The 18,718-nt window shown below is 42.7% G+C and overlaps 1 protein-coding gene across 2 annotated transcripts in view; it reads right to left on the minus strand.

Annotated features, from left to right (window-relative positions):
- Positions 1–13,106, minus strand: part of LOC137374374 (rho GTPase-activating protein 6) — a 642,504-nt gene extending 629,398 nt beyond the window's left edge. For both annotated transcript variants that reach the window (XM_068040369.1, XM_068040368.1), the window contains exon 1: positions 12,380–13,106. In XM_068040369.1, the coding sequence (XP_067896470.1) occupies positions 12,380–12,904 (525 nt within the window). In that variant the 5' untranslated portion in view covers positions 12,905–13,106. The remainder of the gene's footprint in view (positions 1–12,379) is intronic.
- Positions 13,107–18,718: the final 5,612 nt, after the last annotated feature.

An 18,718-nucleotide genomic window follows, 5' to 3' on the forward strand; every position in this document is an offset into this window, starting at 1 on the left:
TGGAAGGAACAGGTGACTTTGGACCTATGGTGACCAAAGCTTTCTGCTACCGGGGGTTGTCTCACCTCATGTGGTAGACTAATTCATAGAGATTGATTACTATGATTAGTCAACAACTCCAATATGGTTGTATTGGCAAATTAGCTGGATCTTGGTCCATTTTTGAATAACAATTGCTATGTTCCTGTGACAGATATTCTAGTATACTATCATACAATAGAATAGAAATTTGTCTTGGCCAGTAGCACAAAATGAGCGATGGTGAATCCGTCAATAGAAAAGAAAATTGGGTTGTGTATAAAAGCTGCTGACTCACTATCGCCTGGTTCATGTTAACCCTCAAGACAGATTTCTATCCCAGTATTCTCTCTCATTTTCAGAATATGGGCATCACTGGCAAGGCTGACATTTATCCCCATCTCAGTTGCCCTGAGAAGATAGTTGTGGGTCTTCTTCTTCAACCAACTGCAGTCCATGTGGTGAAGGTGCTCCCACAACACTGTTAGGTAGGAAGTTACAGGACTTTGACCCAGTAACAATGAAGAATAGAAAAAGGGAGGCTTAATCAAATTTAGTTTCCCCTCATTGAACAGATTGAAATAAACTAAGCGTGAGTGAGCAGCTTTGAGTTAAGGACATCAATGGATTCCTGAGGAATTCACATCCTCAGATAAAAATCTGAGACACCCTGATAAACATTGGTTGGGTATGCAACATTATGGACTACTGCATTATGCAGAATTTTGGGACGGAGGGAAAATTGCAGTCTTAAGACTGAGTTCAGCAAGCTTCGATCACAATATGCTCCAAGTCCTACAAATAAAATAGCACTTAAAACAATTCTAGGTTTTCCACCCAACATCATGGTTTTAATAAACACAGTGGTGGAGGGGTTCCTCTTTCTGTTTGGTGTACAGAATTTAGAAACACCCTTCTGCAGTATAGATGTAGAACTTTGTAAGATGCAGCATGGAGAAAAGCGTTGTTCAGTGAATACGTTTTCATTAAATGAAGTGGCAGAAAAAGGGTTACATGCTGAAACTTACTTCTCAAATTGAAAGCTCAAGAATTCATCTCAAAGACACCCTGTATATGGCAAGATGCTATCTTGCTTACCATTTGGTCTATTTATGCCCTTTGTCCTCCTGTTGTTGGTCAGTATGCATGGATTCAATCCCAGTTGTTCTTCTGCCCTCTCCACCCTGTCACTCATCAGTGAAAACACATGTACAGATATGTTGTGTTTGCTTTCTGGCTGACGATATCTGGCCCAGCAGCTGAATTGAACTTGAAAGAGCTGAAACCTCTGTAGAGAAACTTAACCCATGGTCAGATTGAAATGTTGTTATGTAAAATGTCATATAATTTTTTTTTCAGATCAATTCACGGGATGTGGGTATCGCTTGGTGAGGTCAGCAATGATTTCCCAGCCCTAGTTGCCCTGCCCTTTCGGTACAACTGAGTGACGTTTGTTAAGCCATGTCAGAGGACAGTTAAGAGTCAGCTACATCGGTGTGGCACTTAATTCATATAAGGATGGCAGACTTCCTTCACTGATGGACATTAATGAACCAGTTTTTTCTAAAAATTTGCATTTATATAGCACCTTTCACAATCTTAGAACATCCCAAAGTGCTTTACAGCCAATGAAATATGTTAAGTGTAGTCAATGTTGCACAATTCGACAGCTTCATGGTCACTTTTACTGATACCAGCTTTTTATTTTCAGATTTTCTTTTTAAACTGAATTCAAATTCTCAAACTACCATGATGGGATTTCAAATCATGGTGCCTGGATTTCATTGAACCATTTGCATAACAATTACATTAGGATATCTGCAAAAGTGAAAAATAATGAAATTTGACCATTTCCCATGCACATCAATTCCTAAGTAAGGCCCTTATTATTGTAACATTGGACATGCTGCTCTAACTGTAGTGGGAATGATGTTGAAAACTGCTAAAATCAACTGTATCAATGAAACTTGGTGATTAATCACAATAATTACTTCATGATTTTTAATATGATTGTTTTCCATACTTACAGTTTCTTTTTGTTTAAATCTATTTAGCATTCAACACGTTAACAATGGCAAATGGAATCTGATGGCAGGGATAATGAGAAGGGTCAGTAACCAGAGGGCACAAATTTCATATAATTTGCAAAACAACCATAGAGAATACGAAGAGAATTCTTTTTTGCAGTGAGTTGTTATGATCTGGAATGCGCTGCCTGAACAGGCGGTGGAAGCAGATTCAATAGTAACTTTCAAAAGGGAATTGAATATATGCGTGAAATGGAAGAGATTGCAGGTCCATGGAGAAAGAAAAGGGGAGTTGGACTAATTGGACAACTATTTCAAACAGCCTGCATAGTTATGATGGCCCAATGGCCTCCTTCTCTGCTGTATGATTCTATGGAGCACATCTGTATTAGGTACAATACAGATCAGCTACACTAAGACATACCCCCCACCAGGCATCAACAACAACTTTCAACATCATCATCTAAATTACAGCCCTGAATGCATCAAAACTGGGACTTAAAGGCGAATTAAATCATTGCTGGCAACCTGTAATGATTGTGATAAATATAAAAAACTATATTTTCCACCACAATGAGAAACATATTATACTTTGTGGCTGCTCTCAGGGATTCCTTTGGTGCTGTTCAAATGCATGATTGGCAGGTGAGGGATTGAGTTCTGCAACATGTTGCAAGATCGAAACAGCAGACACAGTTCTCTGCAGATACTCAGTTGATGTCATATCAGGCCTCAGCAATGCGTCTGTACATGGACACCAGTGTCCGTGGTAACAATTTTGAGGTCCGTTGTAATTTTAAATGTCTTGTTCCAAAACTTTAAACATTATCAGGAGCGAGAGGGGGAGAAGAGACAGGGAGAGAGAGAGAGACAGGGAGAGAGAGAGGGGAGGGGGAAGAGAGAGGGGGATAGTGTGGTGGGGGAAGAGAGTGGGAGGGAGAGGTGGGGGAGAGAGAAAGGGGATGGAGAGATGGGAGAGAGTGAGAAGGGGGATAGAGACAGGGGGAGGGAGAGTGGGGGAGAGGGGTGCAGAGGGATCAGAGGCGGGGGAGAGGGGGCAGAGAGGGGGGCAGAGAGAGGAGGGAGAGTTGGGGAGAGAGGGGGGACACAGAGGGGAGAGACAGAAGGGGATACAGAGGGGAGAGAGATGGAAATTGAGAGGAAAGAAGGAGAGGGATGGAGAGACAGAGAGAGAGATCAACATCATTCCTGACAGATGAACATATATCCGAATTCTCTGCATCACTCATCAAGTGTGCGGGCAGACATTGACTACTTGTGCAAGAAAATACAATGCCAGGTATCTCACAAACTAGGGAGAAATGTGTTTTAAATCGTAGAGTGTTTTGATGGCATTAGGTTGGCTATACAATTTATATACAGATTAGTTGCACCCATGTCTGTGGCTGAGTCAATAATCTTGTCAAAAGTTTCCTGGTGCAGCATGTTGGTGCCTATGCTTGTGTCACATTCACTTAGGATTGTCACTTCTACTTGGACATAATTCTGGAGATGTCATCGCATGACCACCTGCCTCCAACCACACCAGCCTCACACACCTGCCACTGGTTGTCCACATGCCCATACTAGCAGTGCACCACTTTCCTACACCAATCAAATTGACTTTTCATTACCTGATAGTCAAAAATCATCCAGTCAGTCAAGCAGCATTTTCCCCATGTTCAATATTTTTATAACTAATCATAGAATCATAAAATGGTACAGCACAGAGGAGGCCATTCAGACCATCAAGCCTGCACTGGCTCTTTCAAAGAGCAGTCAAGTTATCCCCACTCGCCTGTTCTTTCCCCATATCTCTGCGATTTTTATCTCTGCAATGTTTTTCTCCTTCAAGTATTTATGCAATTGCCTTTTGAAGGCTACTATTAAATATGTATCCACCACCCTATCAGGCAGTCTATTCCAAATCCGAACCGTCATTGCATAAAATGTTTTCCCTCATGTCGCCTCTGGTTCTTTTGCCAATCACCTCAAATCTGTACCCTCAAGTTATCGATCCTTCAGCCACTGGAAACAGATTCTCTTTATTTACTCTATCTAAAGCCTCCATGATTTTAAACACCTCTATCAAATCTCCTCTTAGCCTTCCTTGTTTTAAGGAGAACAATTCCAGCTTTTCCAGTCTATCCATGTAACTTGCCCATTGTCTATTTACTTGCGGACCAAGTGAACCCAGTAGCACAGTGCAGTTTCCGTGCTGGCAGATGTACTGTGGATATGATCTTCTCCATATGCCAGCTACAAAAGAAGTGTAGGAAACAGAGTATACCCCTTTAACTTATTTTCATAGATCTCACTAAGGCATTCGACACTGTCAGCAGAGCAGGACTCTACAAGATTTTGGGAAAAATTGGCTGTCCACCGAAGCTCCTCAGTCTCATATGCTCCTTCCATGACAACATGCACTGCACCATACAGTTTGACGGTTCCACTTCCAACAGTTTTGGAATGAAGAATGGAGTGAAACAGAGTTGTATCCTAGACCCCACTCTGTTTGGTATCTTCTTCTCATGTTCCTGACCTTTGCCTTCCCTGCAGATATGGACCAGTCTACTTGCACATTAGGTCGGACGACAAGTTCTACAATCTATCAAGGCTGAAAGCGAAGACAAAAACACATTGTGTCCTGATCAGAGAACTCCTCTATACTGATGACGCTGTGCTAGTCGCTCACATGGAAACACAGCTACAAAGACTCACGGACGACTTACAGCTACCAGGAAAGTAAGCTTAATAATTTCCATCTTTGCTGTCTGTGGCGCATTATGGGTATATCCTGGCAGAACAAGATCACAAATGTGGCAGTCCTCACAAAGGCAGATCTCCCAGTGTGTTGGCACTAATCAAACAGAGGTGGCTTCAGTTGGATCGAACAAGTCTGCAGAACGGAAGACGGTTACATACCCAATGACCTTCTGTATGCTGAGGTAGCCGGGGCCAGATGACCAGTGGAGCGCCCAAAGCTCTGCTTCAAGGATGCTTGCAAGTGTAACATGAAGGCCCCAAATGTCAACTATCGCACCATGCAGTTACTAGCTGGTGAAAGAGGGAAATGGCAACATCAGGTGGACTGGTGTGCAGCTTGGTAACAATGCCAAAAACAACAACTCACAGCGACACTTGGCAGCTTCACGTCCAGCACTTGTGGCAGAACCTGCCTCTCAAGGATTGGCCTATACAGCCATCAGCAAAGGTGCACCAAGAGAAGACACCCCACTTAAATGGATTGTTTGTTGCATGTCCATCATCTTTCATAGATGGAAGGATGCCAACCAATCTACATAACTGTAATCCCTTGTTCCAGGAACCATTATAGTAAATTTCTTCTATACCGTCACCAAAGCCTTCTCGTCCTTCCTATAGTTGGTTGCCCAGAATTGGACACAATAATCCAACTGGTACTGAACTAACGTTTTATGTATGTTTAGTAAACCTCCTGGTGTTCTTTTATTCATTCAGGGGATGTGGGTGTCGCTGACTATGCCAGCATTTATTGCCCATCCCTAATTGCCCTTGAGAAGGTGGTGGTGAGCTGCCTTCTTGAACCGCTGCAGTCCTTGGGGTGTAGATACACCAACAGTGCTGTTAGGAAGGGAGTTCCAGCATTTTGACCCAGCGACAGTGAAGGAACGGCGATATAGTTCCAAGTCAGTATGGTGTGTGCCTTGGAGGAGAACTTTCAGGTGGCGGTGTTCCCATGCATCTGCTGCCCTTGTCCTTCTAGGAGGTAGGGGTTGTGGGTTTGAAAGGTGCTGTCGAAGGAGCCTTGGTGAGTTGCTGCAGTGCATCTTGTAGATTTATGCATTGCTGCCATTGTGCGTCAGTGGTGGAGGGAGTGAATGTTGAAGGTGGTGGATGGGGTGCCAATCAAGTAGGCTGCTTTGTCCTGGATGATGTTGAGCTTCTTGAGTGTAGTTGGAGCTGCACCCATCCAGGCAAGTAGAGAGTATTCCTTCATATTCCTGACTTGTGCCTTGTAGATGGTGGACATGCATTGGGGAGTGAGGAGTTAAGTTACTCGCTCCAAAATTCCCAGCCTCTGACCTGTTCTTGTAGCCACAGCATTTTTTGTAGCTGGTCCAGTTCAGTTTCTGGTCAATGGTGACCCCCAGGACATTTATAGTGGGGGATTCAGTGATGGTAATGCTGAATGGTTAGGTGACTGGTTAGATTCTCTCTTGTTTGAGATGGTCATTGCCTGGCACTTGTGTGGCACGAATGTTACTTGCCACTTATCAGCCCAAGCCTGGGTGTTGTCCAGGTCTTGCCGCATCTGGACACGGGCTGCTTCAGTATCTGAAGTATTTGTACTTTATGCCTCTATTTATAAAGGCCAAATATTGCAAATACTTTATTAACTTCTTTATTAACCTATCTGGCCACCTTTCAAAGATTTGTTCACAAACACCCTCAGGTCTCGCTCTTCATGCACATCCTTTAAAATTGCAGCATTTACCAGGCATTGTCTCTCCTTTCCACCAAAATGTATCACCTCACATTTTTCTGTGTTGAATTTCATCTGCCATGTGTCTACCCATTATACCATCCTATGTCCTCTTGAAGTCTTCTACTATCTTCCTCACTGTTAACTACACTTCCAAGTTTAGTTTCATCTGCAAATTTGAAATTGATCCTATGTCCAAGTCATTGATGTATATCAAGACCAGCAGGTGTCCTAGTACTGACCATTGGGGAATTCCTCGGCTGCATCCCATCTAGACCGGGTGACATATCCACTTTAAGTACTGCCAGCCTTTCTAGTATATCTTCTTTGTTTTTATCTCATCCGTTGAGACGGATTAATGTGTCTACTAAAGTAATAAAGAGAGGAATTTCAGATCAATGCTTTAAATATTTATGTGATGGTATCCCATCAATAAACAAGTGTTCAAAGAAAAGTTTTTTAAGAAAACACAATTTTTATTGTTCCTGTGATTTCTCTCCTGGGTTGCTGGTAGCAGTATCCTGGAGATTAATCTTTAATCCCTGGAGACTCCAGGGCAATCCTGGAGGGTTGGCAACCCTATATTGACTTCATAGTTTACTTTTAACATATCTGTAACAGAATAAAATATGATTATCAATCAAGCTTCAAGATTAGAATGCGAGAACATAAAGGCCCTTAGCTTTCACCATGGCTTACTTTCATATGCACTCATAGTGCATCTGTCTGGATTTCTTCCTCATCTGTCTTAGTAAAGGTGATAACCTATTAATTAACACAGCTAAATAAAATAAAGAGAAACATTTCAGAAATGTACAAGAATAGTATCCCAGAATCCTCACCGAAGGTGTTAACTCATTTATTGAGACAGATTAACATGTCTACTCAACAGAGAGGAATCCTGGACCATTGAGGAATCTTGAACCATTGCACTAATACTTGTGTGATGGTATCCCATGACGTAATTTCAGGGCAAGCACTTTTTACAGTCAGGAATAGGTTATTAAGCACAACAGATTCAACAGTTTTTTTTTTGACAGATCATTGTCACTTATCCACAATGTCGCCATATCCCTCAAACCCAGACTGTATCAATTGCCTCTCCAAACCATTTCCATTGTCCAGTAATTGAGTCGCTTATTCTGCAAGTCTGTCACCCTTTGTGTGAAAAAAACGTCCATTCCCTCTTATTGTTGTTGCTGTTGAATAGGAAATAATATACTTATGCAAATAAACTTTAATGTTGTGCGATACTATTACTTCATTCACCATCTTTCAGAATCATATGCATCTGTACTTTATCAGACATGACTCAGTGGTAGCACTCTTGTTTCAGTGTCAGAAGGTTTTGGGTTCGAATCCCATTCCAGAAACTTGAGCGCATCATCTAGGTTGACACTCCAGTGCAGTACTGATAGAGTGCTGCACTGTCTGCAGCTACTTGTTGCTTAGCCACACCCTCACCTCTACCCTTGATGACCTAGTCCTCAATAAAACCATTACTCTAGCTCACCCTGGCTGTTTCCCTGGTATGGCCCTCATTTCTGCTCCCTTAGGTCCATGGGACACAGACTTGAAAGGATCTGGCAGACAATTAGTTTCACCATCCACCGCCAGATCAGGGTGGACCACTTAGAACACATCAGGTCCTGATCTCATCTGCTAAAACAGCTCATTATTCCAGGATCATCCTGGAATGCAAAGATAATCCCCGGCTTCTTTTCTCTACTGCAAACTATCTTCTTAAACCCCTCTCCCCATCTCCTCCATCCTCACTTCCAACAATAAGTGCGAGGAGCTCTTGGGCTTGTCTCTCTCTAAGATCGAGACCATCCAATCAGCTACCTCAGCTGCATCCCTCCGTCCCACTAACCTATCTGGCCAAACTTCCTTTAATGCTCCCCTGCCTTAGTCCTGAATGCGTAACTTTCTCTAGTTTCTCTCCCATCTCCCCTCATACCCTCTCTGAGCTCATCTTGTCCATGAGACCTTGTCCTGCTCCCTTGATCCTATTCCCACTAAACTTCTGACCCCCGCGAACTTCCCCTCCTGGTTCCCATGTTGCCGAAATTGTCAACTGTTAACTCTTTTCAGGTGTTATCCCTCTCTCCTTTAAATCTGCCGTCATCACCCCTCTCCTCAAAAACCAACCCTTGACCTCACCGCTCTTGCAAACTACCGTTCTATCTCCAACCTCCCTGTCCTCTCTAAAGTCCTTGAATGTGTTGTCGCAATTCCATGTCTGAATCCCTCCAAACACGTTTCTGCCCCTGCCACAGTATCGAAACAGCTCTTCTCAAAGTCCCAAATTACATCCTATGTGACTGTGACAAAGGTAAACTTTCCCTCCTCATCCTTTTCAATCTGTCTGTAGCCTTTGACACAATTGACCATACTATCCTCCTCCAACGCCTCTCCACTGTCATCCAGCTGGGTGGGACTACGCTCACTTGGTTCCATTCTTATCTGTCTAATCATAGCCAGAGAATTCTCTTCCTGCACCTTCACCGTTACCTATGATGTCCCCCAAGGATCTATCCCTGGCCCCTTCCTGCTTTCCATCTACATGCTGTCCCTCAATGACATCATCTGAAAGCACAGCAATAGTTTCACATGTACGCTGACGACATGCAGCTCTACCTCACCACCACCTCTCTCGACTCTTCCATTGTCGCTAAACTATCAGACTGCTTATCCAACATCCAGTGCTGGATGAGCAGAAATTTCCTCCAATTAAATACTGGAAGGACTGAAGCCATCGTTTTCAGTCCCACTCCAAACTCCATTCCCTAGCCACTGACTCCATCCCTGTCCCTGGCAACTGTCCAAGGTTAATCCAGTCTGCTCACAACTTTGGTTCCACATTTGACCCCAAGTTGAGCTCTGACCTCATATCCGTGCGATCACTAAGCCTGCCTATTCCCACATTGCCCGACTCCACCCCTGCCTCAGCTGATCTGCTGCTGAAACCCTCATTCATGCCTTCATTGCCTCTAGACTTGACTATTCCAACACACTACTGCCTGGTTTCCCACATTCTACCCTCCATAAACTTAAGGTCATCCAAAACTCTGCTGTCCATGTTTTAACTCACAACAAATCCCATTCCCCTATCACCCCTGTGTTCGCTGACTTACATTGGATCCCTGTAAAGCAACGTCTTGATTTTTAAATTCTCATTCTTTCTTTCAAATCCCTCCATGGCCACGCCCCCTATCTCTGTAATCTCCTCCAGTCCCATAACCTTCTGACCTATCTTTATTCCTCTAATTCCAATTGCTTGAGCATCCATGACTCTAGTTGTTCCACCAAAGGTGGCTGTGCCTTCAGTTGCCTGGGCTCTAAGCTCTGGAATACCCTATCTACATATCTCTGCCCCTCTACCTCACTTTCCTCCTTTAAGACACTCCTTAAAACCTACCTCTTTAACCAAGCTTTTGGTCATCTGACTTAATATTGCATTATGCGGTTTGGTGTTATATTTTGTTCTATAATGTTCCAGCGAAGTGCATTGGGACATTTTATAACGTCAAAGGCACTATATATGTTGTTGTGGTCATCGGAGGTGCTGTTTTCTGAATGAAACATTAAACCCTGGCCCTGTCTGCCCTCTGAGGTTGATGTAAAAGATCCCATGGCACCATTTGAAGAAGAGCAGGGGAATTCTCCCAGTCTCCTGGCGGCACAGTAGCGCAGTGGTTAGCACCGCAGCCTCACAGCTCCAGCGACCCGGGTTCAATTCTGGGTACTGCCTGTGTGGAGTTTGCAAGTTCTCCCTGTGTCTGCGTGGGTTTCTTCCGGGTGCTCCGGTTTCCTCCCACATGCCAAAGACTTGCAAGTTGATAGGTAAATTGGCCATTATAAATTGCCCCTAGTATAGGTAGGTGATAGGGAAATATAGGGACAGGTGGGGATGTGGTAGGAATATGGAATTAGTGTAGGATTAGTATAAAAAAATGGGTGGCTGATGGTCGGCATAGACTCGGTGGGCCGAAGGGCCTGTTTCAGTGCTGTTTCTCTAAATAAGTAAAATAAAATAAATAAACATTTATCCTTCAACCAACACCTATAAACCTATTATCCAGTCATTTATCTTATTGCAGTTTATGAGACCTCTTTGTGACTACACTTCAAAAGTAGTTAATTGGCTGGAATATGTTTTAGATCATCTTGAGGTTGTGAAAGGCGCTATATAAGCACAAGTTCTTTGGAGTTCAAAGTGGTCCCTCTACACAATGTTTTGAAGGTCACGTTCTACAACTGGACTGTTGTGTGTTTTTCACAATTGAAGTGGCACAACATGAACATTTCCCATGGTCGCCTTTACATTTTATTGAAATTCTATGACAATACTGCGGTAGCGGCTCTGTAGCTTAAGCTGACTCATACAAATCGGAGAATCAGGAATATAAAATACAAGGACAGCACATCACAAACCAGGTGAAAGCGGAAATTTGAATGTTGTGTATTACAACTGCTGTTTTTAATATATTCAAATAATCAGAATTCAACTAATCAATCACATTGCATATCAGGTTCACAAATAACATGAATTTACTTTCACCAATTGTGTACATCATTTTACATTTTGAATTTTTTCTATGATAAATGTACTTCCACTGAATACAGAATTACAGTTAATTTTTGACTCTTCCAGCCAACTACAGTCCTCTTGCTGTTTGACTGATAGCCTGAGATCTCAAGCACTGGAATGGATCGTTCCACATGATTCATATAGCTCCAGCACAAAAAAATGTAAGTTGCACTTGAGACACATAAAAATCATTTACAACAGAAAATAGGTACTCTGGAATACATTTAGTAAGATTGGCATGTTGATGAGCGTAGACTTAAGTTGTTACCTACAAAAAGGTTTTAGCAGCCACCTGGACTTTCCAAACACTTTGGTACAAAAATCTGTCACACACAAAAATGCATGATCAACTGGCATTAACCCATTCTTGTTTGTAAGACTGCACTCGGAATATATTGGTATCTTGTTGGTAAGTGAATGATCTCCAGACTTATCACATGCCACTAACAGTTAATGTAACAATTAATAAACAGTAGCAAGGATCTATTTATTCATCCCTCAGAACAACATCAGATAGGTTTCCAACCATGCTTTCCGATCACCCTCATGAGTTATAGGCTGGGCCTTGCACTGTCCCACTTCAGAAGTTACAGTGAAATAGGCACAATTTCAACACTATCAGAAAAACCTTTAATGTGAACTATTCAAAAGAATCATGAATAACCGGGGCATCCTTTTCATTGCGTTCAACCAGTTGCTCTCAGGGTTTCACTTTAGCAGTCAGAATCCATCTGTAGGAACCAGTTTGGAGGAGATTCTGAGCCCCATTACACAAACTGATGAAACGCCCTGGGTTAATGTCCACTCTCTTATCTCAATCCTGTTAGATTGTTAATGGGGGTCGATAACATCAGCACCATTCACAGAGCAATCAATAAAACAAAACAGCAAAACAAATTAGCTGGTCAGAATAGCTCTCAGCTGTTGTTTGGAGGTGAACATTTGTTCTTCTAAGCACAAAAGTTTCATCAAAGGACTAGTTACCTTTGATATGTTACAGGTATGATTGATAAGCAACAGTTATCTGCAGTGTGGAGATATTGAGGACAGTCTGCTCCATTGAGTTGTTTTACTCATCCTCAGATTCACCTGCATGCCATTGCTTAACATAATCATTAGTAACCAGAGTAAAGCCAACAAGAGTTTAACACACCACCTAGCCAGGCAGTGCCACTTCTCAGTCAGTGGCCTTGTTTGTCAATAATATATACATCAAATCACTCAAGTACAACCCCTCCTGGGTATATTTACAAAAGTTCAATTCGTAATTCCTACCTCTGACCTCCAGACTATGTAGGACTGACTGTTGGGTTGATGTGGCTTCCTCTGCAGCCACCTTCTTGGGGAGAAGAGGGTGTTGCTGGCCAGGTTCTGAGGCTGATTCCTGGGGAGGAAGGAGAGGTCCCAGGTGGTGGTTCTTTTCACACCTCCTCTCGGGTCGTAATCGAAACTGAAGTTGGTGGAAAGAGCTTTTTCCAGAGGAGCACGGGGACACTGCCTATATCGCAGCGACCGAGAGCCGGCCAAACTCTCAGCCGAGCTACGAGGAGAGAGGTGGCTGTTCGCACTCACATATTTGGACCTCATGCAGGTATTCCTCGGGACATCGAAATCATCCGCCACCAGCTCTGTATCGGTCGCGTAGCCTCTGATGATCGCCGAGTCCAAGCTTCTGGTCTGGCGCAATTTCCTTTTCGATATGGTCTTCGCCGATGGTGAGGAGCAAAAGAAAACGGTGTTCAACCATCCTCCTCCTCCGCCACCAGAACCTCCACCTTGGTACAAATCTTGCGTAGACATCTTTGGGAGAGAGTTTGCGCCGCTCCTGAAGTTTGACCTTCCTCGCTGTTTCGTTCTTTGAGGGACTCAGGTTGCACGGCGACTTGGTCCCATCAACTGGGACTCCGGTCCAGAGCGTTGGCGGAGGGACGCGCTCATCATGACAGGAACCAGAAGGAAATTTCCCCCAAGCCGCTGAATGAAGGGGCTCCTGGTGATACTGACACAGGCGGAGCTAGGACTGAAACTGACAGGGGGAGGAGAGAGGAGGCAGACTCCAAGGCAGCGCCACTAACTCACATCCGCAGCACTCTCACTAAAACTTGGCAAACATTTCACCCTGTTAACCCTCGCCAAGCTGCACCGGCGCCATGTCAGCAAATACGAACAAGTAACTAGGAGTCAAAAGCTATTTGGAAATCAGAAATAAATAAAAACAGAAAATGCTGGAAGCATCCAACAGGTCAGGCAGCATCTCTGGAGCGTGAAACCGAGTCAACGCTTCAGGTCGACGGATGATGAAAATAAAAAGACATTTAATCCTGTCTTTAATACCTGAGGACGCCCCAAATTGTTTTACAGTCAAAGTGTCATCACTGTTGTAATGTAGGAAAGGTAGCAAGCTTCCATAAGCATCACTGTGATAATGATCAGGTCATGTTTTAGTTGGTAGTTAAGCGTGAAACATTGGACAAGACATTGGGGAAATAACTCCCCTACTTCTGGTCAAATAAAATAAGCAGTTTGATGTCTCATCTGAAAGACAGAACCTCTGACAGTGCAACACTCTCCCAGTACTACACTTGAGGGCCAACCTGGATTTTGTGCTCAAGTACCTGGACTGAGACTTGAACTATCATCACCCTTCTAACACTGAAACAAAGGGCACAACCGTGGTGTCACATTATTGTGATAACCTTGCATCAGGACTAGAAAATGTTAGACATGAACAATTTTTAAGCAAGTACAAAGCCAAGGAAAGGGGAGTATGAAAAGAGCAAAAGTGAGAGATCTGTGGTGATAGGGTGGATGGCAGGAGTAAGTAAATGACAGAAGAGATGATGATGCATTATAAATAGGAATCACCTGTTGGTTTTTGCTCAGAATTGATTGAGATGTACAAAATTGTGAGGGGCCTGGAGAGAGTGCATGGGAAGGGCCTATTTACCTTAGCAGCAGGGTCAGTGACTAGGGGGCATAGATTTAAAGTGATTGGTACAAAGATTAGAGGGGAGATGAGGAAAGATATTTTCACCCATAGGGTGGTAGGGGTCTGGAATTCACTGCTTGAAAGGGTGGTAGAGATAAAAACCCTCATTTCATTTTAAAGGTGCCTGGATGTGCACCTGAAGTGCGGTAACCTGCAGGGCTATGGACCAAATGCTTGGAAGTGGATTGGGCTGAGTGGCTTTTTTTTTCACAGAAAAGCTGCAGCACGGTAGAACACCATTCAGCCCATCGTGTCTGCACTGACCGAAAAATCTAGCCACCCAATCTAATCCCACCTTCCAGCAGCTGGTCTGTAGTCTTGCAGGTTACAGCACTTCAGGTGCATGTCGAGGTACCTTTTAAATGAGTTGAGGGTTTCTGTCTCCACCACCCTCTGGGTGAAAATGTTTCATTTTTCTGACCAGTCTGCCATGTGGAACCTTGTCAAATGCCTTACTAAAATCCATGTAGACCACATCCACTGCAATTCCCTCATCGTAAACCAGTTAATCTTTTGCGTACTACCTCTTTATTAATACTAATTTCTTTCAGTTCCTCATTTTCACAAGTCCCTTGGTTCCCTAGTATTTCTGGGAGATTTTCTGTATCTTCCTCTGTGAAGACAGACACAAAGTAATTGTTTTGTTTCTTCACTGTTTCCCTATTCTCCATTATAAATTCTCCTGTCTTCACCTGTAATGGACCTAGTGCCATAAACTTTCTATGATTCTATGAATATCTACTCTTGAGACCAGTAAGGCGGTTAAACAGTGCATGTCGATGAAATTGGAGAATGTTCTTTTGTGCAGATACTTCAACCCAAGAAGGTGCTTGTGTTTCTTTAAAGATGTGGAATTATGCCTGATATTTGGAGGATACATTCGTACCTGTTATAATGGTAGAAATGGGTTTACTGTAAGGCTAGAACAATTTTATTTCTGGGGAGGGTCTTTTGGGGTATCCTCCCTCAGATCATTTTGATTTTTAAACACTTTTTGTTCTCAGAGAGTTTTATATATTTGTAAATATTTTCATATAAGGGAATCCAACTCACTGAGCTGACACCCCTCTCTGTAACAATAAATCACAAACAGCTGTGGTCATTTATTATTAACAAAATTATATACTTATTACTTGCTATACCACTGAGCTTTTTGAGTCCAAACATTGCTGCTGGTGATATTTCTACAATATTCAGTCCACCAGTTTAACACAAGTATCAACTCATTCGTTTGAAGCACCTCCATTAAATTATGGGATAAAGCAATGTCAAACAGGTTAAATCATTCCTCCAGCAATATCAAGAACAATTTAAAATATTTTGTTCATAATCAGATAGTATGATATATATGAAGGCTGTTTAGTCCAGTACAGTTTTAATTCCTAAATCCAAAAATGCTGCAGTGGTAATGTTGGACATGGTATAAATCAGGAAATTAGAGGTGCACGTAACATGGGTATATGGGTAATTTGGGCGATGTCAATTTGCATATAGACTGGGTAAACCTAATTAACACTAATGCTGTGGAGGACGGAACATGTGCAAAATGGGTTTCTGGAGCAGTTCGTAAAAGAACCAACTAGGGATCGGGCTATTTTAGATTTGGTATTATGTAATGAGAAAGGGCTAATTACTAACCTTGCTGTAAAGAAACGTTTCTGAAATAGTGACCATAATATGATAGCATTTTACATTAAGTTTGAAAGTGATATAGTTCATTCTGAAACAAGGGTCTTAAAACTGAACAAAGGAAACTATGAAGGTATGGGGGCAAGTTGGCTATGGTGGATTGGGAAAATGCGCTAAAAGATTTGACAGTAGACAGGCAATGGCTAGTATTTAAAGAAGTATTGCATGGTCTACAACAAATATACATTCCTCTAAGACACAAAAACCCAACAGGAAAGATGAATCAATTGTGGCTAACAAAAGAAGTTAAAGATTGCATTGGATCAAAGGAAGTGGTTTCTAAGGTTGCTAGAAAAAGTGGTAAGCCCAAGGATTTTGAGCAATGTAGAATTTAGCAAAGAGTGACCAAGAAACTGATTAAGAAATGGAAAAGAGAATATGAATGCAAGCTCACGAGAAACATAAAGGCGGACTGTAAAAGCTTCTTTAGGTATGTGAAAAGGAAAAGATTAGCAAGGACAAATGTGGGTCCATTACAGGCAGAGATAGGAGAATTGATAATGGAGTATAGAGAAATGGTGGAGAAATTAAACAATTACTTTGTATCACGGAGGAAGATACAGAAAATCTTCCAGATATACTGGGGAACCAAGGGACTTGTGAAAATGAGGAACTGAAAGAAGTTAGTATTAATAAAGAGGTAGTACTCAAAAAATTAACTGGATTGAAGGTTGATAAATCTCCTGGACCAGATGAGCTACATCCCAGAGTGTTGAAGGAGGTAGCTATAGAGATAATCAATTCACTGGTGGTTATCTTTGAAAATTCTATAGATTCTGGAAAAGGTCCTGCAGACTGAAAAGTAACAAATGTAACCCCACTATTTAAGAAAGGAGGGAGAGAGAAAACAGGGAGCTACAGACCTGTTAGTGGTAGGGAAAATGTTAGAATCTATTATAAAGGATGTGATAACTAGACACTTAGAAAATAATGATATAATGATATGCTTGGGCAGAGTCAACGTGGATTTAAGTAAAATAACTCATCTTTGACAAACCTGTTGGGAGTTTTTTGAGGATGTTACTTGTAGCATAGATAAAGGAGAATGAGTGGATGGTGTATTTGGATTTTCAGAAGGCTTTTGATAAGGTCCCATACAGGAGGTTAGTAAACAAAATTAGAGCACATGGGATTGGGGGTAATATGGATTGAGAATTGGTTAACAGACAGAAAACAGAGAGTAGGAATAAACGGGTCATTCTCAGGATGGCAGGCTGTTACTGGTGGGGTACCGAAAGGATCAGTGCTGGGGCCATAGCTGTTCACAATCTATATAAATGATTTGGATGTGGGGATCGAATGTAATATTTACAGGTTTTCTGATGATATACAATTAGGTGGGAATGTAAGTTGTGAGGAGGATGCAAGGAGGCTTCAAGGGGACCTGGCAGGCTAAGTCAGGGTTGTCCAATATACAGCCTGTGGGCCAGGATCCGTTCCGCCAAATGTTTCCATTCAGCCCACGGATGTATTTCAGCGATCACTCCTGACAGATGGGCATCTATCCAGAATACTCTGCACAGCTACAACAAATATGCGGGCAAACATTGAGTACTTGTGCAAGCATAAAAATGCTGGGTATCTCACTAAATCAGGGTCCAACATAGTGACAAGAAAGCAAGTCAATAAATTATTCTTCTCATTTAAAGCTTCTTCACAAAAATGCACATTTGTTGTTGTTTTGATTAATAGTAAGATAAGTTTTTAATGCCTTTATCTTTCCAAAATTGTCTCACCGGCCCCCTATGTAAGACAGAAATTGTAGTGTGGCTCCCCACACCACCCCATAAAGGTTGGATACTAAAGCCTGGCTACCCATCCCGAACCCGACCAAACCCGACTTTGTGTCAGGTTTGGGTCAAGTTGGGACTGTATTCTGTGCCCAGCATTCAGGCTCGGGTCTTGTTGGGCGGGACTGCACTGTTTTGCCAAGTATCCCATGATTCCCATACATCAGTCCCCCCTTACAGACCCCTCTTTTGGCCCTTTGCTAGCATATGGCCCAAGGTAGCCATTACCCTAGGATCCTCTGCCCATCGGATAATCCGGGGATCCTACCTGTTTCAATGAGCTTCAGATCCTTCCCTAGCATCCTCTTACGAACTCACCTGTGTTCTAGTGACCAGGGCTTAGTCTGGGATTGATACTTCGTTATATGCTGTGAGAATGCTGAAACACCCTTAGCCTGCGTAAAACATGTGCTCAAGCTGAACTTGATCGCTACTCAAGTTAACTAAGGATTATTGGCCAGTGTGTTTTTCCACTGTCTTTTCAAACTATACACAAGGCAAGACAATATACCAGCATTACCAACTGGGCAACCACCAAAATATGGGAGATAATTCGGATCCATGGATGGATCTGCACACTGAGGCTCCAATTCCAGAGGTCCTCCCACCAGGTGGTGTCGTCGATCTGTTCTATGTCCTTATTGATTTCCTTGCTCTTCTGCTGCAGGGTATAGTATACTTTTATGCACCCTATCAAGTTAATCTTGTATCGCAGTGAGGTGCTAGGGTAGTGGGGGTATTGGGTAGGAGAACTGGTTGGTGTATAGTGTCAGGTTATCTTTCATATCCTCCTCAACCTGCATATAAACCGTCTCCCGCTTGTGGATGTCTATTAGTTCAACACTTCCCACCCGGGCTGGCACCTGGGCATGCAGACATCTGGTATGGTTGGTCAGTGGACATAGACGATTCCCGTGGTGGTATTCCTGTTGTGATGTGGTGAAACAATATCTCCCTTTGCTACACGTGTTGGTTCTATTCTGGCTGCAATGGCTTCCATTGTACAGTTAGCTGTTGCCTTAAAGTCACATTTGGCCTCTTCTATCTCGTATATTGGGTGGGGGCACACTACTGTAGAGGTCCTTACAAATCACCCATCCAAAGTGGTACCTATCATACGTCCTTCTTTCTCTACTCCATATGATA

The sequence above is a fragment of the Heterodontus francisci genome, chromosome 10 (genome assembly GCF_036365525.1).
Source record: "Heterodontus francisci isolate sHetFra1 chromosome 10, sHetFra1.hap1, whole genome shotgun sequence".
Taxonomy (NCBI): domain Eukaryota; kingdom Metazoa; phylum Chordata; class Chondrichthyes; order Heterodontiformes; family Heterodontidae; genus Heterodontus; species Heterodontus francisci.